The sequence below is a fragment of the Procambarus clarkii genome, chromosome 69 (assembly GCF_040958095.1).
Source record: "Procambarus clarkii isolate CNS0578487 chromosome 69, FALCON_Pclarkii_2.0, whole genome shotgun sequence".
NCBI classification, from domain to species: Eukaryota; Metazoa; Arthropoda; class Malacostraca; order Decapoda; family Cambaridae; genus Procambarus; species Procambarus clarkii.
Genome location: NC_091218.1, coordinates 12,725,482 through 12,752,900, shown reverse-complemented (window position 1 = coordinate 12,752,900; position 27,419 = coordinate 12,725,482). Strand labels below are relative to the sequence as shown.

General features: G+C 41.9%; 1 protein-coding gene across 1 annotated transcript; it reads left to right on the top strand.

Moving 5' to 3' along the window:
* Window positions 1-627: 627 nt before the first annotated feature.
* LOC123772228 (WD repeat-containing protein 46) lies at window positions 628-26,653 on the top strand. Its single transcript, XM_045765301.2, has 10 exons — window positions 628-803; window positions 7,713-7,938; window positions 10,231-10,342; window positions 12,567-12,702; window positions 13,027-13,306; window positions 15,546-15,781; window positions 16,947-17,103; window positions 20,800-20,947; window positions 23,208-23,347; window positions 26,264-26,653. Exons 2-10 carry the CDS (start codon window positions 7,714-7,716, stop codon window positions 26,549-26,551), a joined length of 1,722 nt encoding a protein of 573 aa, XP_045621257.2. The 5' UTR covers window positions 628-803; window position 7,713; the 3' UTR covers window positions 26,552-26,653.
* Window positions 26,654-27,419: the final 766 nt, after the last annotated feature.

The window sequence follows — 27,419 nt, the reverse complement described above, 5'->3', positions numbered from 1 at the left end:
TAATTGGTCCCTTCCAAACTTAGGATTGATTATTCAAAATGATATAAAACCACCAGGGTAATTTATATATTAATTAAATTAAATGATCTTTACACTTAAGTAAAATAAGTTATTGTGGAAGAAAAGTATAATTTATGCTGTATTAATTTTAAATGACCCAACTCCCGATATAATTTACTATTAGGGCTAATACCTGGCACACAAATTAATTTAATAATAAAAATAACATTTTAATAGTGTTCATGGCCCTGGATGGATATCTAATATATTAAATATTTCAACAACAAATAATAAAATCTAATATGTTTATTTGTGATGTGTGTCTATGTATGTATTAACACGTTGTACTGAATGGGGTGAGAATAGCTTGAGCTACCTCATCCCTTTGTGTGTATTTTACCTCAATAAACTTATTTCAATTTCAATTTCAATTTCAATTTCAACAACAAATTGCATATGACGAATACGAACGTAATATATGTATAGTGATTGATTGATTATTCATCTCATTTTGCAGTAAAGCTTGATAATTTTCGTTTAATAATTTAATGAAAACAAAAGTGGTATAGTGTTAGGGTAGAGGAAGTGTCATTGTAGGGTAGAGGTGGGTATAGACTATAGACTCGTGACCCCCTAGACAACAAGACCAGGCAGCGTGTGGCTACGGGAGTCCCTCACGGCTCATGTCTCACCTCCTCACGCCTCTCGCCAGCTGCTCCTCGCCCTCACGCAACCTGTGAACCACCTGAACAAGAAGTGTGTCCATAGTAGAGCTGAGCCTGAACCGTTGAAGGTCCTTCAAGGTTGGTATTGTGGTAGGCCATAGGTGCCTCAGCCTCCACTGGTGGGGTAGAAATAACTTATCTCTATCCCTTTGAGATGTATTTTTTCTTGTCTCAATAAACATACTTGAACTGGTGGTATATACCTAATTGTGTTTGCGAGGGGGTTGAGTTTCGGTTCTTTGGTCCCGCCTCCCAACTGTCAGTCGCCTGGTGTACAGCCTATTGGGCGCTATCATATATATACATTTGAAACTGTGTGTGGATTCTGCCTTCATATTGAGGCTAATTATCTTTAAATCTGATAACCTAAGATCTTGGATCCATTTCTTGATTGATGAAAGCTAGACTGAAGAGCACTCTGAAGATTACTTACTAAAGATTCAGACTTGATAATTGACTTTATGCTTTACGTGGCCTGCAAGCTGTTCCAAACAACAGCCTGTTGGATCAAAGCTCTCACAAGTCAAGCCTGGCCCCAGGCCGGGCTTGGGGAGTAAAAGTACTCCCTGAACCCCATCCATTGGGTTGTAATTTCTTAGCTGTTGATATTGATTTTAATAACTGTTTAACAGAGACAAGTTCCATTCCTTGTCTGGTGAACTCGTGAATGGATGGTGGCGGTTCTACTTCTGTCTACTCTAACTCTCAATCTAACTCATTGCAGTCTTTTTACATTATACCCTTCTCCTACCTTTTTTGTCCCTCTTAGTAAGTCTACCCTTCATCCCATCATATTCTCTCTCTGACTTCTCTCCTCCCATCTCTATCACTTTCCACCCTTTCATTCTTCATCGCACTATTCTCCTCCTCCATTCCACCTCACTCTCCCCTCTACGCTGTTCTTCATCTTTATCCATTCCCTATAATCATTATGAAAAGACCATAGATTACATACTTCAGTATATATCAGACTGGATAAAAGTCACGTGTGGAGTACCACAGGGTTCAGTTCTAGCACCAGTAATGTGTATTGTTTACATAAACGTTTTTCCAGAAGTCATACAGAATTATATGAACATGTTAGGTGATGAGGCTAAGATACTAGGGAAGATTAGAAGCTTAGATGATGGTCACACCCTTCAAGAAGACCTGGACTGAATAAGTGTTAGGAAAAAAATAGGCCACACACACACACCGTACAAATTATGTGAAAAAAGCTTTAAAAATTCAGATCTAAGTGGGAGTTCTAGATAGAAAGTTGTCACCCAAGGATCAAATAATTAATTGTATGCTACAGTTTCCAACTTCAGAATTGCTTTTCGATACATGGATGGTAAAATACTAAAGAAATTGTTCATGACCTTTGTGAGACCAAAGTTAGAGTATGCGGTATGGTAGCCATATCTTAAGCATATCAACAAACTGAAAAAGATGCAAAGACATTCAACTAAACGGCTTCTAGAACTGAAAGACAGAGCTATGAGGAGAGGTTAGAAGCTTTAAATTTGCCAAAGCTAGATTGAAGAAAAAGAGGCAATATAATTACTCTATCATTAGGGTTCCAGTAGTACAGTCGGGCTCATTCTTGACCCACAATTGAGAATTCCGGGTTCGAGTCCTGGGCGGGACAGAAATGGTTGAGCATGTGTCCTATCGCCTAATGCCCCTGTCCACCTAGCAGTAAATAGATGCCTGGGAGTTAGTCAGCTTGTTGTGGGGTTGCATCCTGGGGAGGGTCAGTAATTCGACCTTGGGGAGGGTCAGTAATTCGACCTTGGGGAGTGTCGGTAATTCGACCTTGGGGAGGGTCGGTAATTCGACCTTGGGGAGGGTCGGTAATTCGACCTTGGGGAGGGTCGGTAATTCGACCTTGGGGAGGGTCAGTAATTCGACCTTGGGGAGGGTCGGTAATTCGACCTTGGGGAGGGTTGGTAATTCGACCTTGGGGAGGGTCGGTAATTCGACTTTGGGGAGGGTCGGTAATTCGACCTCGGGGAGGGTCGGTAATTCGATCTTGGGGAGGGTCGGTAATTCGATCTTGTGGAGGGTCGGTAATTCGACCTTGGGGAGGGTCGGTAATTCGATCTTGCGGAGGGTCGGTAATTCGATCTTGGGGAGGGTCGGTAATTCGACCTTGGGGAGGGTCGGTAATTCGACCTTGGGGAGGGTCGGTAATTCGATCTTGCAGAGGGTCGGTAATTCGATCTTGGGGAGGCTCGGTAATTCGATCTTGCGGAGGGTCGGTAATTCGACCTTGGGGAGGGTCGGTAATTCGACCTTGGAGAGGGTCGGTAATTCGTCCTTGGGGGGAGGGGGGGAATCTCGATATAAGCCAAACATGTTCTATATGTATAAACTGGCTTCCTGTCCCTTGACACAATGAATTATGAATTATGTACAAAATAATAACAGGAATCAACAAAATTGACAAAGAAGAATTCCTGAGACCTGGTACTTCAAGAACAGGTCATAGATTTAACCCTTCAACAGTGCAATACATACATATATGATTTGACATAAAATAATTTAACAAGTTTTTAAAACTTGTACAAACACTTTCCAATTTTTTTGCATAATCAACTAGGCAAATGCTCCAACTTTGTCTAAATGATCATAGTATAACTTGAAAAACAAGAGAATCAAAATTAATTTTAAAATTGAATATTGAAAACTTCATATTTTTAATTCAGAATAAAAAAATATGAACTATCACCAATTGTTCATTTAATGTTATTATTCTCTCAGAATACCATATGATCTTGTTCACTAAACCACACTCTAGAAAGTGAAAGGATGATGATGTTTTGGTGTGTCCTGGACCATTCTCAAGTCGATTGTGACGATTGACTTGAGAATGGTCCAGGACGGACCGAAACGTCGTCGTCCCTTCACTTTCCAGTGTGTAGTTTAGTCAACATATTTCAGCCCCGTTATTGTGACTCCTCGTCCGCATATGATCTTCATTTTTATCGAATTAGAATACAGGTTTAGGTTTTCAGTATAGTTTACTGTAAAAAAATCATCAATAAGGCATTTGAAAAATGCTGCAAATTTAGAAAAAAAAATTATAACTCCAAATGTATAAAGTTTATGAAAAATCGCTTCTGAAGGGATTGTAGAACAGACAGCTAAGCACACAATATGTCAAAATAGTGAGAATCGGTCAAAAACTGGAATTTTGTAAGCCACTCAAAGTCAAAACTATAGTTTCAGAGATAATTGAAGTTGAAGTTATCAACAATGAATAAAGGTAGTTTTAATTTGTTAATTTAGTTGTATGTTTTAATAAACATTGTTTGGCATTCGTACTCGAATATGTGAAAGTTGTAGGTCAATATGTGTTGAAATGAAGTCGAGAAAAAATAACCCCCAAAGACACAAAATATAGGGATAATTATAATAATTATAATGATTTAGGGAATATATTTAGGGTATACTTTATATAAGTGAAAAAGCCCTAATATGGTCCCTAATCATCAAAACAACCTAAAGACACAAAGAAAATGGAGTTTGAAATTAGAAAAAATCAGCCAAAATAAAATTAAAAGTCCCAAGTTTTGCGAGTTGTGACTGATTTATTTGTTGACCAATTTCATTGTTTCTTCACATAGTTAGTGAAATATATGCATTCCCCAGGATGTAAAGGTTACAACAAAATCAGATAATAAACAAACTGGAAAAAACTAAAATCTTAAAAAAAAAAAAAAATTCCCCTAGAAAAAAATATTTTTTGAACATTGATGAAAGTAACATATATTACCATTGGACAATGTATTTATATGATATATAACAAAATAGAGCATATTAACATAGTTACTCATTATTATTTGTGTCATTATGTATTACTCAGCAATGATATGAAGGCAGCAAGTGCATATCCACTTTGTGGACACTTCTTACTCCTATTCTTCTTCTTTGAGCGTCGGACAGGTGCTTGCATCTCTTTATTACTGCATTATCCTTCAGTTCCAGTTATTAGGAGCAGTTCTCCTTATCAACAAAACGTTCTTATTTTTTAAAAATTCGTCTAAAATCAATTTCTGAAAATATTTTGATGAAAGTTTCACGACACTAAAGCCAATAAGTTGGAGATTTGTTTAACATTTTTAAGTTATTTTTACATAATTCAAATATTTTTCGCTACCAGGACCCCAGTATGCGCGGTCTTAGGGTTAAGCTAACTTAACAATGCTGCTGTAAAAAACATTAGAAAATTCACTTTAGCAAACAGAGTGGTAGATGGTTGGAACACGTTAAGTGAGGTGGTAGTGGAGGCCAAACCCTGTCAGTGGTTTTTATGCATTATATGAGTGCCGGGAAGACGGGACACCACGAGCGTAGCTCTCATCCTGTAATCACACTTGGGTAATTACTTACGTATATAATTACTGTAGTGAATTAAAAGGTAATTAGGTATATAATTACTGAAGTGATTTAAAGGTAATTACTTGGGTATACTGTATAATTACGGTAGTGACTTAGAAGGTAATTACTTAAGTATATAATTATTGTAGTGATTTAAAAGGTTAGGTTTATAATTTCTGCAGTGACTTAACCCCTGGGCTGCCCTTGTGATTATAGCCTGCAACACACCCAGGGGCAAGAAATAAAAGAATCTAAAAATGTTTTCCTCTTATAAAAGTGTTCATTTATCTACCATTGGGCGAAGAAGTTTGACAAAATTGAGGCGTTGACAGAGCAATCGTCGGAGGTGGTCAGCTCCTCCAGAGCTGTCAGGCGGGAGTTACCACAAAGATATTACTACCTAATTGTTTCAATGTCTGATTGATTTTTTCCAATTTTTTTTTTTTTTGCAGAAATATTACTCAATAGTGTGTAGTGGTTACCTACTTTACCTTGAGGTGATTTCGGGGCTTAGCGACCCCACGGCCCGGTCGTCGACTAGGCCTCCTCGTTGCTGGACTGGTCAATCAGGCTGTTGGACGTGGCTGCTCGCAGCCTGACGTATGAGTCACAGCCTGGTTGATCAGGTATCCTTTGGAGGTGTTTGTAAAGTTCTCTCTTGAACACTGTGAGGGGTCGGCCAGTTATGCCCCTTATGTGTAGTGGAAGCGTGTCGAACAGTCTCGGGCTTCTGATGTTGATAGAGTTCTCTCTCAGAGTACCTGTTGCACCTCTGCTCTTCAACGGGGTATTCTGCACATCCTGCCATGCCCTCATAGTGTATATGAAGTGATATACAGTATATGTATATATGAAGTGATATGTATAGTGATATATTTATATAATAAAATGTGTGAATCATCATATACTCAAAATTATGGTGTGCATATTAGGGATTCTATTATTATGTTCATAAAACAATAAACAAATAGTTTTGCTGTTATTACACTATATATACACAGGTTTTATATAAGTACTGTATCTGCATATTTTGTTCACCATAACGAACCACTAAGTTGGTATGGTAAGTCATAACAATGACGAGTGGCCGCCACACACCAGCCAGCAAACACCACCTCCTTCCCTCCCCAACCCGTTCTCGCAAATTTAATAAGTCAATTTTGACTTATTAGTTGCGTGCATAGGTGACATACTAAACATAATAGTTTCCCTTGAAAAGCTTCATAGAAAACACCGACCTTACCTAACCTACTTAGTATGTTAAAATAAGCATCTTATAGCTTCGTAATTACAATTGTTACTTAACCTATTATAGGTATAGTTTAGGTAATAATTGTAATTACGAAGCAATAAGATGTATATCTTAACAAACTAAGTAGGTTAGGTAAGGTCGGTGTTTTCTATGAAGCTTTTCAAGGGAAACTATTATGTTAAGTATGTCACCTATGCACATATTTAATAAGTCAATATTGACTTATTAAATTTGCGAGAACGGGTTGCCCTCCCTCACCTCACTTGCCAACACTCCTCCTCCCACCACACTGTTTTTGCTTTTATTCACTATATACAGATGTTATATGTAAGTATCTACACATTTTGGTCACCATAACTGTACAACTAAGCAGGTATGGTGAGTTCAGACAATAACAGAGGTCACCACACACAGCTGATGCTGCCTCCCTCCCTCACTATTATTCCTCCTCCCGCTATATTTTTTGTACTGTTATTACACTATATACTCATGTTATATATAAGTATCTACATTTATGCTCACCATAGCGAAAAACTAAGCTGATATGGTGATTCTAGACAATGACGGGTGGCCACACAGAGTCAACAGACGAAGCTGCCTCCCTCCATCCCTCCATCAGCATTACTGTTCCCCACCATACTACACACAATGCTAATTATCACAACAATCCTGCTATTATCAGAATACTGGTCATTTTTATCACAGACGGGTCTTCTGTAACACTATCATCGCTAAATGATACCAGTTATACATATATTTTTTAAATTTTTTAGACGATGCTGTGGTCAAATGTTGAACAGCACTGTTGTTAGCTCATGCTGCATGCCAGTCTTGGTTGCTCACTCATTACTGAGGCTCTCACACCCGGGAATGTTGCCCACAATTTAAAAAAAAAAAATGGCATCTGTTTACAAGAGCCCGGAGGAAGCTGATGTGAACCCTGTGTAGCTGCGGGACTTTTAAATCTTGAGAGTGGTTCTCCAACACATCAATAGCTGTGGTGTGTAATGCTGCGACAGTTACTCCCCACAGCTATTGATGTGTTGCGCACTTTAAGGGTTAAAAGGTAATTATTTAGGTATATAATTACTGTAGTGACTTAAAAGCAGTGTGGTTGTTAATTTATGTACTTATTGCAAAAAAAACCTTCACTGTTGCACTTGCACCAATGCATAGAACAAAAGCACAAAAATGCCAGAATATCTTCAAATACCATACTGTATTCTTGTATTGTTAATTTATAGATGTGTTCTTGTATTGTTAATTTATTGACGTATTTTTGTATTGTTAATTTATTGACGGATTTTTGTATTGTTAATTTATTGACATATTCTTGTTAATTTATTGATGTATTCTTGAATTGTTTTCAGAATGCCACCAACATTTAGTGAAAAGAAGGGAAAGAAACGAAGAAACAAAAAACCACGCAAACCAAATAATGTATCCCAATCAGAGGTGAAGGATGGTGTCCGCATAACCGAGTTCCGAAGTGACAGTTTTAGACAAATAAGAGGGGCCCCAGTTCAGAAATTTTACGGTAGAAAAGTTGTTGATCCAAAGTTGTTACAAAAGTACAGTAAAGGAACAGGTGTTGAGGTAAGATAATATTTTGTTCATTTGGCTTGGAGGCATGGCAGGGTTAGGTTAGGTTAGGTTAGGTTAGGCTTGGAGGCATGGCAGGGTAGGGGGTAATATGTTTACACACCATTTTCAGATGTATCATTCTAGCAAAATTTTTCTTTTACCTTGATATTTTAATGGAGAAATAAAAAGTAAACAAATTTTGGTACTGTATAAGACAGTCGCTAGCTGTTCTTGAATTGTAATTACAGTATTTTACTATATGAACTATAAAGATCATTAATATTAATTGTATAAGAGAACTGTGAATTTAATTATATCCTAAGTTATTTACCTCAGAGGTAATATTGTTGATTTTGCACATTGAAATCACAGTACAGTAATGTAATTTCAGTGAGGAAAATCGGTAATCAATGAGAAAATCGGTAGGAGCCAACGGATTTTCTCTTTGATACATCACGTTAATGAGATTTCATTGAACATTTGATGACTCCTGCTGATGGTCACATGCATCATGGTAATGTCATTTCAGTGTGCATTTGAAGAGAAGCACTGGAGGTAGAACTGGTGGACCACAGTCAGAGTGCACGGTTGGGTTAAGCCCAACGCTAACCCTTGATTGGGCTCAGGTGGAAGCCTCAGGGCCCCTACTGGATTCAGTTGAATCCCAGATTGCATTGCTTTTGACCATGTCGTGGTGTAGTGGTATAGGGTGTAGGGGCCTCGTAGCCTGGTGGATAGCGCGCAGGACTCGTAATTCTGTGGCGCGGGTTCGATTCCCGCACGAGGCAGAAACAAATGGGCAAAGTTTCTTTCACCCTGAATGCCCCTGTTACCTAGCAGTAAATAGGTACCTGGGTGTTAGTCAGCTGTCACGGGCTGCTTCCTGGGGGTGGAGGCTTGGTCGAGGACCGGGCCGCGGGACACTAAAGCCCCGAAATCATCTCAAGATAACCTCAAGATAGGGTGTGGACTTGTGAGTTCCAAGTGTGCGGGTTCGAATCCTCCTCATGGCTCATCCCAGAACCCATTTGCAAGTTGTGCAAAGATGACCAAACCACACACCAGAAGATGAAGAGATGACGAGGTTTCGGTCCGTCCTGGACCGTTATGACAAGCGACTTGATGATGGTCCAAAACGGACCGAAACATCGTCGTCTCTTCATCTTCTGGTGATTGGTTTGGTCATCATATCTTCAGCCACGTTACTGTGACTCATCGTCTGCAAGTTGTACTGAATACTTAAATGTTATGTAGCATTAATTGAAGGACTGTGCAATAATATAAATTTTTAGTTTTTAATATTATTTTCTGAATAAGACCTCCTAGGTTATGCCCTCGAATTATAACCACAGTTTCACTCAAATAATATTACAGCATGAAAATTAAGAAAAGTTCAGAAAGCCTATTGGGCCATTTGAAGCGGTTCCTATTTATATTCATCCATATGTTTATTTTACACTTGAAATAATCAAGTGAACCCACGACTATTGTGACACCAGTAATTTGTTTCATAGATTAATCATCCTATTTTCAAACCTGTATTTACCCAGGTCTTTCCTGAATCTAAATCATCCATTTGTTTTGTGCTTTCTTTTGTGTTAATATATTTAACACCTAAATAATATCTTTGAGCATCATCGAGACATACTTTATGAAGTGGTCTAGTGCTGTATTCCAGGAAGCGAGAAGCACAGTAAGCATGCATACCTCAAACTAACACTGGAGAAAGAAACTCGCTACTATGACGTAATATAACACATCAAACCACCCGACACCCACTGATTGGTTATTGAGATACTAATAATTTTTCTGGGAGGGTTTCCCTCAGTGGCTTATTGAGCCAACCAGATAGCTAACATGGGGAGCCACTGAGAGAGGGACGGGGAGCCACTGAGAGAGGGACGGGGAGCCACTGAGGGGGGAGCCACTGAGGGGGGAGCCACTGAGGGGGGAGCCACTGAGGGGGGGGGAGCCATTGAGGGGGGGGGGAGCCACTGAGGGGGGGGGAGCCACTGAAGGGGGGAGCCACTGAAGGGGGGAGCCACTGAGGGAGGAGCCACTAGAAAAAGGCATTTTGTTACATTTAACGCTGAATTTTGTATTAATGCTCATTGTTCCTTTTATAAATTTAACCAATACTCTGTTGATCTGATTGTTCACTCTGATAAGAGAATTAAGCTTCTTATTATGACATTTTCTTCCTATTTAATTAACACAGAAACCATGAGCCGGAACGTCCGATTAATGTTTGTTGATGGGCGACAGTATGTTAGTCATTATTTTCAATTAGATTTTATCTTACAGGTAAATAAAATTGGTCGTAAAAACTCATACATTCAACACAAGTTGAGAAAGAGAGAAGCTAAAATTAAAGAGGCTGAAGAAGAAGCAGCCAGAGCAGAAATCCTACTAACAGGTGAGTCACTGGTGCATCGTAACCCACGCTGGTTACCCGTGGTGGGTTGATGATCAAGGCTAAACCCTCTCTTACTGTCAAGGCACTTTAGCTCTGTTGCACATAGTTGGATTTTAACTGTGTTGATTGTAATATGATATAATTTGGCGGTGTGGCAACACATAATGCCAGCAGAGGTTTCTTTTGACAACCCGTTCTCGCACTTGCTTAAAGTCAATATTGGCTTATTTAATAAGTGCATATGTGACATACTAATTGATTATGAATATTTTAGTTTACCTTGAAAAGCTTCATAGAAAACACCGACCTCACCTAACCTTCTTAGTTTGTTAAGATAAGCATCTTATTGCTTCTTAAATACAATTATTACTTAACCTATACCGTTGATAGGTTAAGTAATAATTGTAAATATGAAGCAATGAGGTGCTTATCTTAACATACTAAGAAGGTTAGGTGAGGTCGGTGTTTTCTATGAAGCTTTCCAAGGTAAACTAAAATATTCACAATCAATTAGTATGTCACATATGCACTTATTAAATAAGCCAATATTGACAGTAAGCATGTGCGAGAAAGGGTTGCTTTTGAAGAGGTCAGTATATCAATGAAAAACAAGTGTGGGAAAGCTTCAGATTTTGATGAGATTTTTGGAGAAGTGATACAATAAAATATGGAAAAGAGAATGGAATAAATATGGAAAATTTGTCAGATATATTGGGGTAGCTGTATCATGCCAGGTAATGGAAAATAGCTATGGTTGTATCACTTTATAAAAATAAAGGGGGAACGTAGTGAGTGAAAGAGTTACATAAACATCAATCTACTAGTTGTATGGCAGGATAGTGATTGGAAGATGTGAGGTGAGAGACAAGATTTTATCACCCCACAGAGCAATTGCTTTCATTTGAGAGCATATGTAATGATCATGCTCTGCAGTTAATTATTTACGCACATTTCAAATTTTTGGGTGACAAATCTATGAGATGAGACATGCGTCAAAGTTTGTTAGCCCCTGCACCCTTGGCATGTGAAGCTCCTTGTGCCTATAACATATTTGGCCACAAGGAATAAGTAGGGACACTATGGTAAAGAGAACCAGTAGTGTGAAGCTCCTTGTGCCTATAACATATTTGGCCACAAGGAATAAGTAGGGACACTATGGTAAAGAGAACCAGTAGTGTGAAGCTCCTTGTGCCTATAACATATTTGGCCACAAGGAATAAGTAGGGACACTATGGTAAAGAGAACCAGTAGTGTGAAGCTCCTTGTGCCTATAACATATTTGGCCACAAGGAATAAGTAGGGACACTATGGTAAAGAGAACCAGTAGTGTGAAGCTCCTTGTGCCTATAACATATTTGACCACAAGGAATAAGTAGGGACACTATGGTAAAGAGAACCAGTAGTGTACCGGAACTCACTGGGCCCTAGCACATGATTAGCCTAGCTATTTGAAGATCATGGCCTCTTGGGTGAGTGCCTCCACTCACATGGGATTCTCGCCACAGTCGCCTTCAGGGGCACAAAGTTAGTCATAGGCCTTCATGCCTTGATCAGGTAGTAAGCCTCTGGGACAATGTGTAATACAATGCAATAAGGTTTTGTCATCATCTTGAGGAAGTGATAGATGTAAACTGCTGTGAGAGTCAATTGCACCCACCTGAACCAATTGAATTCATAGGCCTGAATAAAAGTTGCAGCACCTGCAAAAGTCCACAAACGTGAAGTCCGTCCATGGTAGGAAGAATGTGTATTGACAGGACCACCATGCTGTTATATCACGAAGATCTCTACAGGTGGTAGAGGCCAGTTGAGGAGGGCAAACTTAACTCTGTCGTGAACTTTGCCAACTTGACTCCCACAAGCTGTTGCTCTTATATGCTGCAAGTGTGGGAGTGGTCCCTCTACAATGTCATGTTCTGTAATCATGTCAACATAAAGAGGGTGCTGAAAACTGTGAAGCCAAGTGAGATGTGTGTTCATGAGTGAAGTGATACTGCCGGCCACAACTACCATGTGTTTGTGAGTGTGTGTCTGGTTGTTTTAATACCTACTTGGAGTTAGAGGATGAGAATTAAGCTCATGTGTGAGGAGTTGGTGAGAACAAATATTTTGATTGTGTTGCATAATGGAGAGTTTTCTTGAGGCATTTTGATGTCTGCTTAGACATGCATAATCCAGGACAGAAGCTTGTATAATATAACTTGACTCAACTTTCCATATACAGAAACAAGTGGCGAGTTAGTGGCACAAGAAGATTCATACACTTCCCATATTACACAAAGGGACATCAAGGATGCTGTTGACATTACTTCAGCTGCCAAAAGCTTTGATCTTAAGCTTAACCAGTTTGGTCCCTATAAGTAAGTGATTTACTACTTTGTATATTAGTCACATTATTACAAAAATTTAAATATTGCATTATGAACAAATCCGCAAGGGCCGTGACGAGGGTTCGAACCTACGTCCGAGAGGATCCCAGACGCTGCCTTTATCGATTGAGCTACGACATGGTTAAAGCCATTGTGGATTTGTTCACTTGATGCATCACGCTATTGCGATTTCTGTGTGCAGTACTGTATTGTGAGAATTTAGGATTGAATTACGTGGCCAAAATCTGTATTGAAATTAATTTGTCTGTATAATTTCTCTGCTTCTTAAACACTTTAAACTGTTTCATTAATTAGGATGCAGTTCACCCGAAATGGCCGACATCTCTTGTTGGGAGGAAGAAAGGGTCATTTAGCAGCCATGGACTGGGTTACAAAAAAGCTCCACTATGAAATCAATGTCACGGAATCCATCCATGACGTTTGTTGGCTCCACACGGAGCAGATGATGGCCGTTGCACAGAAGCAGTGGGTGTACATATATGATAACCAAGGAATTGAACTTCACTGTCTAAAAAGGATGGATAAAGTTCTGAAGCTGGAATTTCTTCCATATCATTTTCTCCTATGTACCGCTGTAAGTTTGATGTTCATATCACAACTACCATGTGCTTGTTGAGCTTTGGCCTTGAGAATCACCAATATGAGAGTACTTGCTTCCCTTGATTCATGTCAGGGATGCGTCTTAGACAATCGGGATGTAAATCGAAATGACATGAATTAAAAAAAAAAACATAAGCTCCTGCCTGGACCTTGGAGCCCTTGGGGCAGGATTTGTTGTTGCAGGGTTCAAGGTCTTCGTATCCCCTTTCCCAATATGAGTTTGATTTGAGTTTGCCCTTTCCCCCCAAACTCACCTCTTCTTTACGCTTGTAAAGAAGAGGTGGTTCAAACTCATCTTTACGCTTGTACTCACCTAGTTGTGCTTGCGGGGGTTGAGCTTTGGCTCTTTGGTTCCGCCTCTCAACTGTTACTCAACTGGTGTACAGATTCCTGAGCCTACTGGACTCTATCATATTTACATTTGAAACTGTGTATGGAGTCAACCTCCATCACATCACTGCCTAATGCAGTGATGTGCATTAGGCACTGACAAAAGTTCTGAAAAAGTTCTTTCCTAATGTCTCTGTGGCTCATTTGGGTATTCAGTTTCCACCTGCGTCCCCTTGTTTGTGTTCCGCCCATGCTAAAGAGTTTCTTTGTCCACCCTGTCAATTCCCCTGAGAATTTTGTAGGTGGTTATCATGTCTCCCCTTACTCTTCTGTCTTCCAGGGACGCGAGTTTCAGCTCCTTTAGCCTTTCCTCGTATCTCATACCTCTCAGTTCCAGGACGAGTCTGGTGGCATACCACTGAATATTCTCTTTGTCTTGTGTTTAACTAGGTATGGACTCCAAGCTGGAGCTGCATGTTCCAGGATTGGTCTGACATAGATGGTATTCAGGGGCCTGAACGATTCCTTACATTAGTTTCTAAAGACAGTTCTTATGATGGTCAGTCTAGCATATGCTGCTGAGGATATCCTTTTGATGTGGGCCTCTGGGGACAGGTTCGGTGTGATATCAACCCCCAAATCTTTCTCTCTTTTTGACTCTTTTTTAGGATTTCACCAACCAGATGGTACCTTGTGTTCAGCCTTCTGCTCCCTTCGCCTAATTTCATTACTTTGCACTTTCCTGAGTTGAACTTTAGTAGCCATTTCCTAGACCAATCCTCCAGCCAGTCCAGGTCATCCTGTAGTCTCTGTCTATGGTATCTGGAACCAGAAGGGTGTCCCTGTGTTTTTCCTTGTCTTTGGGTAGTTAGCTTCGGGGAGCCAATGGGGCTTCCCGCAGAAAACCAGCGTTGAATGTAATGAAACGCCATTTTCTGGGTGAGACTCAGAAGCTTCCCGGCATCCTTCCCTCTCTCCGGTCAGCGGTGTTTTAGTGTTTTTTTGCATCCAGCCTAAGAACTGCTGGTTGGATCGCTGGCACGAGGGTCTGGGGCTCCCCCTTTCCCCTCCCAAGGAGGGGGGGTTGCGCAGACAGCGGCGCGTCAATGTGGTGACGTCATGCTCGTTTGCTTATTTTTGTTTGGGGAGTTCTGTCCACTCGTTCGACTTTTGGTAGCAATATTTTCACCAGAATAGGGGTTTGTTTTGGGGCTCCTACCTTTCTGGGTGCCAGACCTGGTTGATGGCAGACATAGAATGCTCCCAACCACACGGGGGTTTCTATAGGCCATTGCTCCTCGTGCCTCTCTGAGAGGGCCAGGTTCTGGCTTGTGGTCCCTGGTAGGCATAACTCCGTGCACTTTGACTGATGCCAGAAAGCTAATAGTTACATAGCTTGGATAGCTCCAGGGAGCCTCCGGGTCTCGCCCAGAAATTATCGTTTCATTATATTCAACGCTGGTGTTTTGGGTCATTGTGCATTTAAATTACTGCATTTCTTGACTTTTTAAGTAGAGTACTGTATATATATATATATACAGTAGATATTAGATATAAGATACAGTAGCTAGGCCTTTCTAAGCTTAAATTTGTATTATTATTTAATACATAAAGTTACTGACTTACTGTCATGCCAAATGTATTCTACTGTTCAGTTTTTATTTACTGTTGTAGGAACAGATGGTAAGACGAGATTTATAAACAAATTAATCAACCATTATGCCCATTGAAAAACCACTAGGATTTTAAGTAACAGGCTTTCTTTGTTAAATAAAAGAACATGATTTTTCTTCACACTTAGAATTGTATCTACAAACTAGAAAGGAGAAAGATATTGTTTGGAATTTGCAAAAATGGATTTAGGTTAATATTCTTTTCCTCAGAATGAGACGGGATATTTGAGCTGGCTTGATGTGACGTTGGGCAAGGAAATAGTTCAAGTTCCCACGCAAAAGGGCCGCCTGGAAGTGGTGTGTCAGAACCCATACAATGCAGTGCTGTGTTGCGGCCATTCCAACGGGACGGTATCAATGTGGACACCTAACAGCCGAGAAGCTGTGGCCTCCATCTTGTGTCATCCTCATCCCATAAAAGCAGTAGATGTTGATCCCACGGGCAGGTATTGACTCTTGCTTTGTTACATTCAATAATTATATTCTGTGCCATATTTGCTTGGGGATAAGACACACGTTTTTGGTTCACCACTAAGCAAATATATATACACTGGATTTACATGCACAAAACCATGTTTCCCCAACAAAAGAACTTAAAGCTTATTAAATGTATGGTGAAACATACAAAAAAAACATCCCCACATACTAGTAATGTATTATTCTTTTAAAACTGTTGAGTTTTATACACCAGAAAATACGGTATGTAGCTTTAACTTATAGAGTTATACAATGGGTAGATTACACACGTCTCACATGATGCAGGAATGCTTTGTGTACATTGGCCCAGGAACAGAGATGGAAGGTGGCGGCTCAGTTGTGTAGTGTATACATAGTTCTCAATTTCCAGTTTTTTTATGAACAATTTCTGAATTTGCCCTTTGTCAAGTTTCTTCCAATTAAGATTGCTTGGAGCGCCTATCTTTCGCCTATCAATCACCTATCGGCCTATCTAGCGCCTATCTATTGTTGCTTTAATCTATGGATGACCTCTTTGTGACCTCCAAGTATAAATTCTGGAGACAGGTTTAGCATATACCTAGTTCCCCCAAAATAGCATATACCTAGTTCCCAAAACCAACATATACCTGGTTCCCAAAACCAACATTATACCTGGTTCCCAAAACCAACATTATACCTGGTTCCCAAAACCAACATTATACCTGGTTCCCAAAACCAACATTATACCTGGTTCCCAAAACCAACATTATACCTGGTTCCCAAAACCAACATTATACCTGGTTCCCAAAACCAACATTATACCTGGTTCCCAAAACCAACATTATACCTGGTTCCCAAAACCAACATTATACCTGGTTCCCAAAACCAACATTATACCTGGTTCCCAAAACCAACATTATACCTGGTTCCCAAAACCAACATTATACATGGTTCCCAAAACCAACATTATACCTGGTTCCCAAAACCAACATTATACCTGGTTCCCAAAACCAACATTATACCTGGTTCCCAAAACCAACATTATACCTGGTTCCCAAAACCAACATTATACCTGGTTCCCAAAACTCATTCTCATCAGTGTCCAGGAGGTCTATAATTATTTGTTTAGTTCCCAGAGTCATTTAATTTTCAAGCTTTTATATTTGTTCACAGGTATATGGCTACAGCAGGAGTTGATAGACTACTGAAAATTTGGGATGCACGCAACTTGGGAGACTGTCTGCAGTCTTATAGCATTGGGTCTGGTGCTTCGTCCGTACAGTTTTCCCAGAAAGGCTTATTGGCTATATCTATGGGCAATATTGTCGAGGTCTGTGGCATGCTTAATTATCTACCATCAAATATATATTGCAGTATATTTCATGAATACATTTTTTCTGGGGAGAGCCCCTACTGCTCTGTGGAGCTTATCCAGGCTGATATTGCTATATTAGACTTTGGCATCAGTAATGTGAATGGAGTTCTTTGGCCTACCGGGGACCACGAATCAGAACTTGGCTCCCTCAGAAAGGCACGAGGAGCAGTGGCCTATAGAAACCCCCCATGTGGTTGGAAGCATTCTATGTCTGCCATCGACTGGATCAGGCACCCAGAAAGGTAAGCGCCCCAAAACAAACCCCGATTCTGATAAAGAAATTGCTACTGAAAGCTGAACTTGTGGACAGAACTCCCCAAGTAAAAACGAGCAAATGAGCATGGCGCTGCCGTCTGCACAGCTCCTCCCTCCTTCCCTCTCCAGGAGGGGCAAGGGGGGAGCTCCAGACCCCAGTTCTGAGGCTGATGTGCTAGGCTAAAGTCATGTGCTCTGGCTCCTGATTTGTCTCCAGCTCTGTGCCTTGTAGTGTGGAGGCTGTTACTTGGGGAGTGCGCGAACCAGGAGTACTGTATTCTCTTCAGTACTCGGGCTGTATGCTCCTAGGGATACCTTCCCTAGGTGCCTGGTAAGTACCTAGGGGTTTGGTATTTACTTGTGGAAGATGGCCCCTTGGGGCCACCTTCCACAAGTTCCTTGGGTTCTGCCTCTGCTAGGTCGTTTGCTGCTCGGCATTCAGCTACCCTATGTGTGTTGTGTGTTGGGGTGTTTCTTTGCACCCTTGTTTGCCTTAGGGTAAGAGGTAGTTTGCACTGGTAGGGGAGCAGGGTACTGCGCAGCTAGTTGTCACCTCTCGTAATGGTCGGCTCTGTTCCGCCTGGGTATGTTGTCCTCTTGCGGGGTTTTATTTTTGTTTTTGTTTTCTCTGCCTGGTGGGAGGGGGCGGGGGGGTTCTGCCATTGTTTGGTTGCCCATCTGTATGTCTATATAGATTCTGTTCTTCTGGTGGTATCCCCTGCTAGGATATTCCGTTGAATGGACATGTCCCGGGGGTTCAGCTTCTAGAAAGTTTGTTGGTAGACTTGGGCGCCGGTTAGCAGTACCCTGCCTGGGCATCCCTGAGTATGAGTTCCATCTCAGGACCCTGGGAATTTCCACTGGGGCGCGTGGGTCCGACGGATGTGACCCCTGAGTCCCCCCCTCCGTTTTGTGTGAGTTTGAGGGTTGCTTTGTTCCCTTGTCTCAGGGTGACTCAGAGTTTTTGCCTCCATCACGCTGCCTGCTGGGTCGGTGACACCTTCGACCCAGAGTCCTGCGAGTTTTGTTGCTTGTTTGTGACTCAGTTATCCAGTCCACTGATGACTATTCAGGTACCGACAGTGCAGGCGTTGCACATTAGGTTCAGGTTGTTGTAACGTGATAAGTTGATTGCTTCCCTGGAAGCCCCGAGGCTGCCCCGTTTTGGTTATAGGGACCCGGACTTGAGGGTGTTGGTCGCTTTGGCCTTGGTTCAGTCCGCACCCCCCTCATCCTTCCCCTGCTGTGGTTTGGTCCGATCCTCCCATCCCTGTATCCAACTTCGAAACGTCTGAGGGTTTTGGGGTCGGGGCAGGGTTTAGATGGTCTTGAGACTTGGGCAGTCTTGGGATGCCCCTTCCGGGGTAGCGACAGAGGCATTCGAGTCGGTTCTCCCTACCAAAGCGTTTTGTCTGACCAGTGGGCCCCCTTTCTTCTGGCTTTTACAGGTGCACCGGCCTTTTCTTTTGAGGATGGGGCTTTGGGGGACGACTCGGCCCCGGGTCCTGATGTGTTGTTCCCAGGGCTGGGGAGGGCTGACTTGGGGACCTTGGGGCCTAGTTGGACCCCGACTTTGTTTTTCTACCCTCTGAGCGGGGCTTCTTGTTGCAAGGAGTGGGGTTTCTTCCCCCCTTCCCCCTTCGTATTGGATTTGATGTCTGCCCCTTCCCGGGTTCGGTTCTGTGTCCTTTTGGGTGCTTTGGTCCCGTCTTTCCGGAGGTTTTCGGCATCCCGCTTCATGTGGTGCGGAAAGCCTTTGCGGTTTACCTCCTGTGCGACCTGGATTACACCTCGTATCATGGATCTGTCTTTGTTTCCCTACTGGATTCGTTATGGAGTTCCGGAGTTGTCCTGGCTAGCGGATTGTCCTGTGTTTTCATCGGAGGCTTGGCATACGTTCTGTCATTCCCGCATGCTTGAGTGGCATGAATCGCTGGTGGTGGTCCAAGTTTTCCTGTGGGGCAGGTTTGAGCACCTCAGTGCGTGCTTGTTCGCCCCGGCCCTTCTTCAGAATGTCTGCATCGTGTAGCGTCACGTGCAGGTTTCCTCCCTTTCGGCTGCTCTGGTTGCTGAGGACTTGCGCGCTCGTGGCTTGCTGGCTTCGGTCTTGTGGTTATTTTCCCTCCTGGAGCTGTCTGCGGATTTACTTGAGGAGGATGTGGAGGCACTTAGAACCGTTCCTGGGTCTAGTGCCTTGGGCTCAGCTGCGCATGCGTCGTCTGCTCTGTTGAAGCTGTTTGCGCCAATCCTGCAGGATTCAGTGTCTCCATTTTGTGCTTCTCGGCTCGCGTGTAGGCAGGTGGTGCTTGCTTCCTGCTTGGAATCTGCTTGGGCTCTGGCCCTTAGGTTGTCTTCGCCCTTTTGTTCCTTGCTGTTTGCAGATTCTGTGGTTGAGCAGTATCTGCGGGTAGCTTCTTCTAGTTGTCATCCAATGTCGGAGTTATTGGTTCTCCGGGGGTCCCGGAGGGGTCGTGCTAGGGCTTGGGGTTCCGCTCGTCGTGGTAGGCCACTGATGTCAGTTTCGTAGCCGGCGCCGCCTTTGGACGCCTCTGCCTCTGGTTATCTTGAGGTTATCTTGAGATGATTTCGGGGCTTTAGTGTCCCTGCGGCCCGGTCCTCGACCAGGCCTCCAGCACAGTGGTCGGCACAGTGTTCAACCTGTGTGTGGGTCGGGTTCTCGTAGGGGGCATTGACCCTTTCGTGGTTCATCCCATTGACGGGGTGAGGGGGGGAAGGCTCGCTCTGGTTGCTCATGCCTGGTCTCACGCTTTGTGGAGTGTTTCGGGTCGCTTCATCCGGCTTGTGGTGGCGTTGGGTGACCCCTTCTCCTTCGGGAAGTTCGGGGCTGGCGGGGCAGGCCTCTTCTCCTGCGCTCTGTCGGTCATCTCAGAATAGGTGCACTTGGGCGTTGTCGAAATGAAGACCATGCGTTTTTACACATGTTCACCCCATGTCCCCTCCTGGGGAGGCGGGAGCTGCACAGATATGCAGCGAGGCTCGTGTGACATCATGCTCGTTTGCTCGTTTTTAATTGGGGTGATCTGTCCACTCTTTAGTCTTCTTTAGTTGTTTTAACCAGAATAGGGGTTTGTTTTGAGGCACTTACCTTTCTGGGTGCCTGGACTGGTCGATGGCAGACATAGAATGCTTCTAATCCCATGTGCATTTCTGTAGGCCATTGCTTCTCGTGCCTCTCTGAGGGGGGACAGGTTCTGGCTCGTTGTCCCTGGTAGGCCTAAGAACTCCATTCTCACTGATGCCAAAGTCTAATGATATACATATCATGGTCATCACATCTTTATCAAAGCTTATCTGAAGCCAATAAAGTTTTCAGAAAAAATAGAGAATCAAAGATATTCAGTGAAACTGGCAGACTAAAAGATTACTCTATTACAGATATATAGAAATGTGACGACAGGAGGAGCCAACACGCCGTACATGCGTCACAAATCGGGCGCCATCATAACAGACATGCAGTTTTGCCCATATGAAGATGTTCTTGGTATTTCCACATACCAAGGCTATTCCAGTCTGATTATACCAGGTACAGTTATAGCCAAGATGTGGTAGAGCCAAACATGTTTAGTAGCATAAACTACTACTTAAAATCTTCTCACTAACTTTCTTCACTCTAGTCATGTGCATGTTGAGGTGATTGCCCTGTGTTACATGTGTTCATCCCGCCGACTCGCACCGTAAAACACCCATTCTCAGGTACCTCATTCCTCTCATCCTCGCTCCTTCCTCTTGCCCTTCACCATTCTCCATCATTCCCTCATACTCCCTTCCTGCCCCATCCTCCTCCACACCTCCCTCTCTGATTGTCCTTTAGTCTTGGCGATTGATTCATTTGTCTTCAGACTCTTCCTGCTTTGCTTGGTTGAGGAGTTTTTAGCCTTCCATCATCAGCCGTTGTGTGGTGGAAGGATTCATCATGCTCTCTCGTTGTTGCTGTCAGTCGTTATTTGCAGACTACTTGGGGTTCTAGTGCATTATGGGGCTTGATAATGGTCCAGAATTGACCAAAAAGTTGACAATTCCTATAATTTTAAATTTGTCGGTTGGATGTCTAATTTCTGCCATGTTATTTCAACCATGTTAACCTCATCCTCACTATTTCATCCATTTCAACCATGTTCAAATCCAGGGATCCCATCACAATGGTTGTACTCTTCAAGTCACTTGTGTTGTCCCATCTTGAGTACTGCTGAGTACTCACTTTCCCCTTCAGAGCAGGAGAGATTGCTGAAATACAGGGAACACAGAGAACATACACGGCACGCATAGACGCATAAAACACCTAAATTATTGGGATCGTCTCAAAGCTCTCCAAATGTACTCACTAGAAAGAAGACGAGAGAGATATCAAATAATATACACATGGAAGATATTGGAGGGCCAAGTACCAAATCTACACAGTAAAATAACAACGTACTGGAGTGAACGATATGGAAGAAAATGCAGAATAGAACCAGTGAAGAGCAGGGGTGCCATAGGCACAATCAGAGAACACTGTATAAACATCAGAGATCCACGGTTGTTCAACACCCTCCCAGCGAGCATAAGAAATATTGCCGAAACAACCGTGGACATCTTTAAGAGGAAACTAGATTGTTTCCTCCAAGGAGTGCCGGACCAACCGGGCTGTGGTGGATATGTGGGCCTGCGGGCCGCTCCAAGCAACAGCCTATTGGACCAAACTCTCACAAGTCAAGCCTGGCCTTGGGCCGGGCTTGGGGAGTAGAAGAACTGCCAGAACCCCATCAACCAGGTATCAACCAGGTTATTGTGACATATTGTTTGCCTCTGTATCGTGTACTATGAACCCTTAATTAATTCTTTGGTGGGTGAAATGAAGTTAGCTTTATATCTGCTTTCGTGCACATGACTTTGATACAAGTACAAGCATTGTCCTCTGCTATGTCTACAGCCAATATAAGACTCCAGGTGCAGAATATAATCACTGTAATGTGGTTGAATTTTTAGGCTCTAGGGTGTATGCTGATTTAACAGTCCTTATCGCAAGGAATCTTGTGAATCTTTGCCAACTTCCGGTGTGTCATTGGGGTGAGTTTCCCCAAAACCCGGTAAGTGGTAGGACTGCCATCTGATTGTGGGTCAACCAGGTAATCAACCAGGTATCAACCAGGTATTGTATGAACAGTCAACTTAACAAACGCTTCAATAGTTTTGAGTTTTTTGGGACAGTATAATGTTGCTAAACATTACATGAAGGGAGTTTGTTTATTTTGATAAATTTCTGTATCATAGGGAATGTTTTTTTGTTTGTGGATTGGTTTTTGTTCCCCACATGCTCCTTGCCTTGTATGAGAGGTTCAGATATACTTTGAAAATGTACAAAGGTCCTCAGTTGGGTGAAAGGGTTACCTTAGAGCCTGGTGTATTCACAGTGCTCTGGCTGAGCTAGTGTACTCGGCAATAGAAGCAATCGAGGTGTTTTCCCGACAGGAACGTTTCATTACACTTAACACTTATTTATTTAAATAACTTCTCCTTGGGTTTTTGTTGAGAGATGAGTCTAAAATTGCTTAGGCATAACCATTGAATAAGGTTGACCATAATTATTTATATTTTGTTACTCTTGAAAGAAGTTGTTGTAGAGAAAATGTTAAGCAAAGGTGTTCTAATTTTCACAAAGCACTTGGGGTCCAAATTTCCCACAGTGGTCTGTGCAACTTCAAGACTGATAAATATTGTGTATTAGTAGTGTTAGTAACATTGCTTTCAAAGGTATATTAAATCAAATATTTGATGTTAATCCTATCACACATCTCCATTTCTAGGTGCTGGTGAACCCAATTTTGATGCCTTGGAAGCCAACCCGTATATAAGTGTATCAGGTCGTAGAGAAGCAGAAGTCAAGGCTCTTCTCTCCAAAGTTCCATCATCTCTTATTACCCTTGATCCACTTAGTATTGGTCAGGTGAGTTTTATGTGGATGGTAATAATAATATTATTATACGATCGGGCAAAAGCACAGACCGAGCCAGTATGACTATATAGCACGTAAAAAGGATATGAGTGCAGGATAGAAGGTGGGATGTAATGACAGAGAAAGGAATGGTGTCCAACCACTTGGACCATCGGGGATCGAGTGCCAACCCTGCAAGGAGCGAGGTCATGGCTACCAGCCATTACAAGTGGATGGACCCAGCTGGATGTTAATCCAAGTAGGAACTACAATTGTTTCCCATTATCAATCCATTAAAATAGGGTCAATCGGGGAGAATTTTGTTTACCTCAATCTTTATATTTTTTTGGAATAGTGGCAGTGATGGTTGTAATGTATGTTTTTGTACAACTATGACGATCTTAACACTATTGGTCTCTTCAGACCAGACTCGCGTCCATTATTTTTCTCATGAATCCTAGCTTTGGACCGGACTTGCGTCCACTACAAAAATATTTGTATAAAAATCATTTTTTATCCGATCGACCTCGGGATAGTTTCAAAATAAGCGCCTTTAGAATGCGCACAGTTTGATACCAAAATGAAAGATGTAACACGTAACTTGATGTCAGAACACTTGAAAGATTATAAATACGTTTTTGGGTCTAAATTTTAAAATATTTGTTAAAATTCTATTTATTGTGCTATTATTATGGGACTAGTTTTAAAATGCGCGCCTTTATATTGCGAACAATTTGATACCAAAACGAGCGATGTAGCATGAAATTTTATGTCAGATCACTAGAAATATATACTTAATTTTGATGATGAGAGTCCAAAATTAAAATATTTGTTAAAATTCCAGTTATTGCTCTATTATTATGGGACTAGTTTTAAAATGCACGCCTTTATTTTGCGAACAATTTGATACCAAAACGAGCGACGTAACATGAAAATTGATGTTATCAAATTGAACGAGTATACACATTAGGCTGTCGGGTGCAAATTGGTGCTCGTTCACGGGTAACTTTAGGCTTTGCCGCAGGGAGTCTCGCCAGGCTTTTGGACATTATATGCATATACACCTGCAGGGAATTTAATTGTGAACACAATGATACCAAAACGAACGACGTAGTATGAGAATTAAGGTGAGAAAACTGAAACGAATATACACATTTTACTGATTTTGTGCGCTCACGGGTAACTTTTCTGACTTTAGACTTTGCTGTGGGAAGTCTTGCCATCCCTTAACCACTCGACCAACACGACCAGACAAAAAGAGGATGGTAGCCGAGGCTAATTCCCCATCCCCCCGCCGGCACTCTGTTGGTAATCTTGGGCATGGTATTTTATCAAATCACTTCATTCTTTGGGGCACACGGGAGGAACACAAATCCGAACAAGCCTGAACGGTCTCCAGGCATATATGCAACTGAAAACTCACACCCCAGAAGTGACTCGAACCCAAGGAACTTCTTTTCGACGGCTTATAAAACAGAGGAAAGGGTCCTGAAAGATTGTTGATAGGAACATTATCCCTACAGACAAAAATCAGAAAATACAATTGACAATTTATTATAAAACCGAAAAAACGTCAAATCTACTCATGAAAAACTCTCCAGATACCAAGCAGAACGCCTTAAAGGAGACCAATGTCGTCTATGCCTTTAAATGCCCACTTGAGGTTATCTTGAGGTTATCTTGAGATGATTTCGGGGCTTTTTTTTAGTGTCCCCGCGGCCCGGTCCTCGACCAGGCCTCCACCCCCAGGAAGCAGCCCGTGACAGCTGACTAACACCCAGGTACCTATTTTACTGCTAGGTAACAGGGGCATAGGGTGAAAGAAACTCTGCTCATGGTTTCTCGCCGGCGCCTGGGATCGAACCCAGGACCACAGGATCACAAGTCCATCGTGCTGTTCGCTCGGCCGACCGGCACCCTGTGCTGTACTGCTGAGGACTGTAAGCCCTAAAGAACTTAGCATATAGGCAAGACAACAACGTCTCTTTCCAAGCGATTAACAATGCATAAGCAACAGGGTTTCATCAAGGAACATATAATCTCTTCTCACAACCAGACCATCACCAGAGAAATCTTAACAAACAACACAGAAATCATCGATAGGTACAGTGATAGCAGGCGGCTTGATATCAGCGAGGCACTACACATCAAAACGTCAACACCAGCAATCAATAACCAATTAATGCACAACTACATTGTACCCACTTCAAGACCCTGAACCAATATAGAAGCAGCAAGAGGAAGGATGGGCCAATAGGCCTTCTGCAGTTACTTCCATTCATATGTTCACTTATCCAATTTATACCCATTGTTTCGTGTTCTGTCTTGTGTTTGTCACCTCACCCAAAACTTTTGTACCATGTCACCTCATCCAATAGAGTATAAGTACGAAGAATTTGTGTGTAAATTAAGTATTTGAAAATGTAATACGAATTACGAAATGCGTTCAGGCGTCAGACAATTTAAAAAATGAATTTTGGAGAATTGTTATTTTTATTACCACCGACAGTGAAGAAAAACATAAGAAATATTGAGAAAATTCGGGTTAGAATTATTAATCTTTCCTTTTCGGTCATATTCAACAACATATTTATATATATATATAAATGTAATATATATACCCAGTACAGTATATAGTTTGAGTTAAGGCAGTATCACAATTTGTAATCTTTGTAGAGGGCACAAGAGTATTATATACGTGTAAGTTTTAAACTTTTGGTAGTTTTAGGGGTTTAAATAATGAGGACATTGTTGCTCTTGGGTAGCGACTGGACAACTATTTTACACTTTTTGTGAGACTGTCGTCTTTTATGCTTATTTCAAGAAATTGTGTATCATGGGATTGACCTTTCTAATGCAAGTGACTGGAGATTCATATGTAACTCTTGTAATTATTATTAGTTCATAATCATTTTTGTTGTTCTATAGGTTGATACACCAAGACTGCAGGAGAAGTTGGATGCCAAGAATGCTCTCTTACACATCCGCAAGCCAAAAATTGATTTCACTCCTCGCTACCGAATGAAGGGCAAGAGTGGCTCTGCACAAAAATTCAAACGCAAGCAGAAAGTCAAGGAGGATCAGCAGCGTGAATTCCTTCAAGCAGCCATTGCTCAGCGGGACCAACTTGGGTTAGGGAAAGACAAGGAAACAAAGGTGTCGAAACCGGTAGAAATTCTTGACCGCTTTAAGCCGAAGCAACAGGTTAAATCCTGATCATAGTTTCTTAAGGAACTCTTTGTATAATATACAAAATAGTGTATAATGTATTTAAGGGACATGTGCACATTGTTATCTATGATTAATATTTTTTTTTAATTCTGTATTTTTCTTACCCTTTCTGTCCCCGACTTGACTCTGAGTGGAGTCATAACAATTGTGTTGTCATGGAAACACACCACAAAATTTTGCTAGAGATGAGCTTGATTATGTTTCTGGTGAAACGTGTATTTTTAATGCTTGTTCGTGTACGTTTTGTTTTCATCATATCTTTGACAGCCTTTTCTGGCGAAGATGATTAGATGTTCACATCCTAAAGTTGTAAAATATCCAAGCTAGATAATACAATATACAAAGATCATCTACTAATGTAAGGAAGTAATTATCAAAAGAAGGCACCAAACCGGGAAGGCTATGTAGCACCACCAAATGTGCGGAGTAATCAGAGGGCGCTAAATATCATCAAGGATGCCAATACGAGAACAGAAACGCATAAGGCGAACGATATCAAAAGTGTCCGATTCACCGAGAATTCTATCAAGGGACAATTGACGGCGAGGGACGGTCAGAAAGCAAGACACGCTCGTCCTGGAAGTCAGGACATTCAACAAGAATGTGCATGACCGTAAGAGGAACAATGCAATTTGGACAACAAGGAGCAGGACAGCGCTCCATTAAGTGACCGTGAGTTAAACGTGTATGGCCAATATGTAACCTAGCCAGAGCCGTTTCCCACCGCTGGTTATGGTGGTAGAAGGAAGGCCACAGGGACACACGACACTTAAGAGTACGCAGATTGTTACCAGTAACAGAAGACCAACAACCCTGCCAACGGGCAAGGATGGAGGAATGAATAACTGGGTAA

Coding starts and splice junctions, on each gene's coding strand:
- LOC123772228 (XM_045765301.2), top strand. CDS start 7,714: ATGCCACCAACATTTAGTGAAAAGAAGGGAAAGAAACGAAGAAACAAA. Junction 7,939..10,230: donor GTAAAGGAACAGGTGTTGAG/GTAAGATAATAT, acceptor TTTATCTTACAG/GTAAATAAAATTGGTCGTAA. Junction 12,703..13,026: donor AACCAGTTTGGTCCCTATAA/GTAAGTGATTTA, acceptor TTCATTAATTAG/GATGCAGTTCACCCGAAATG.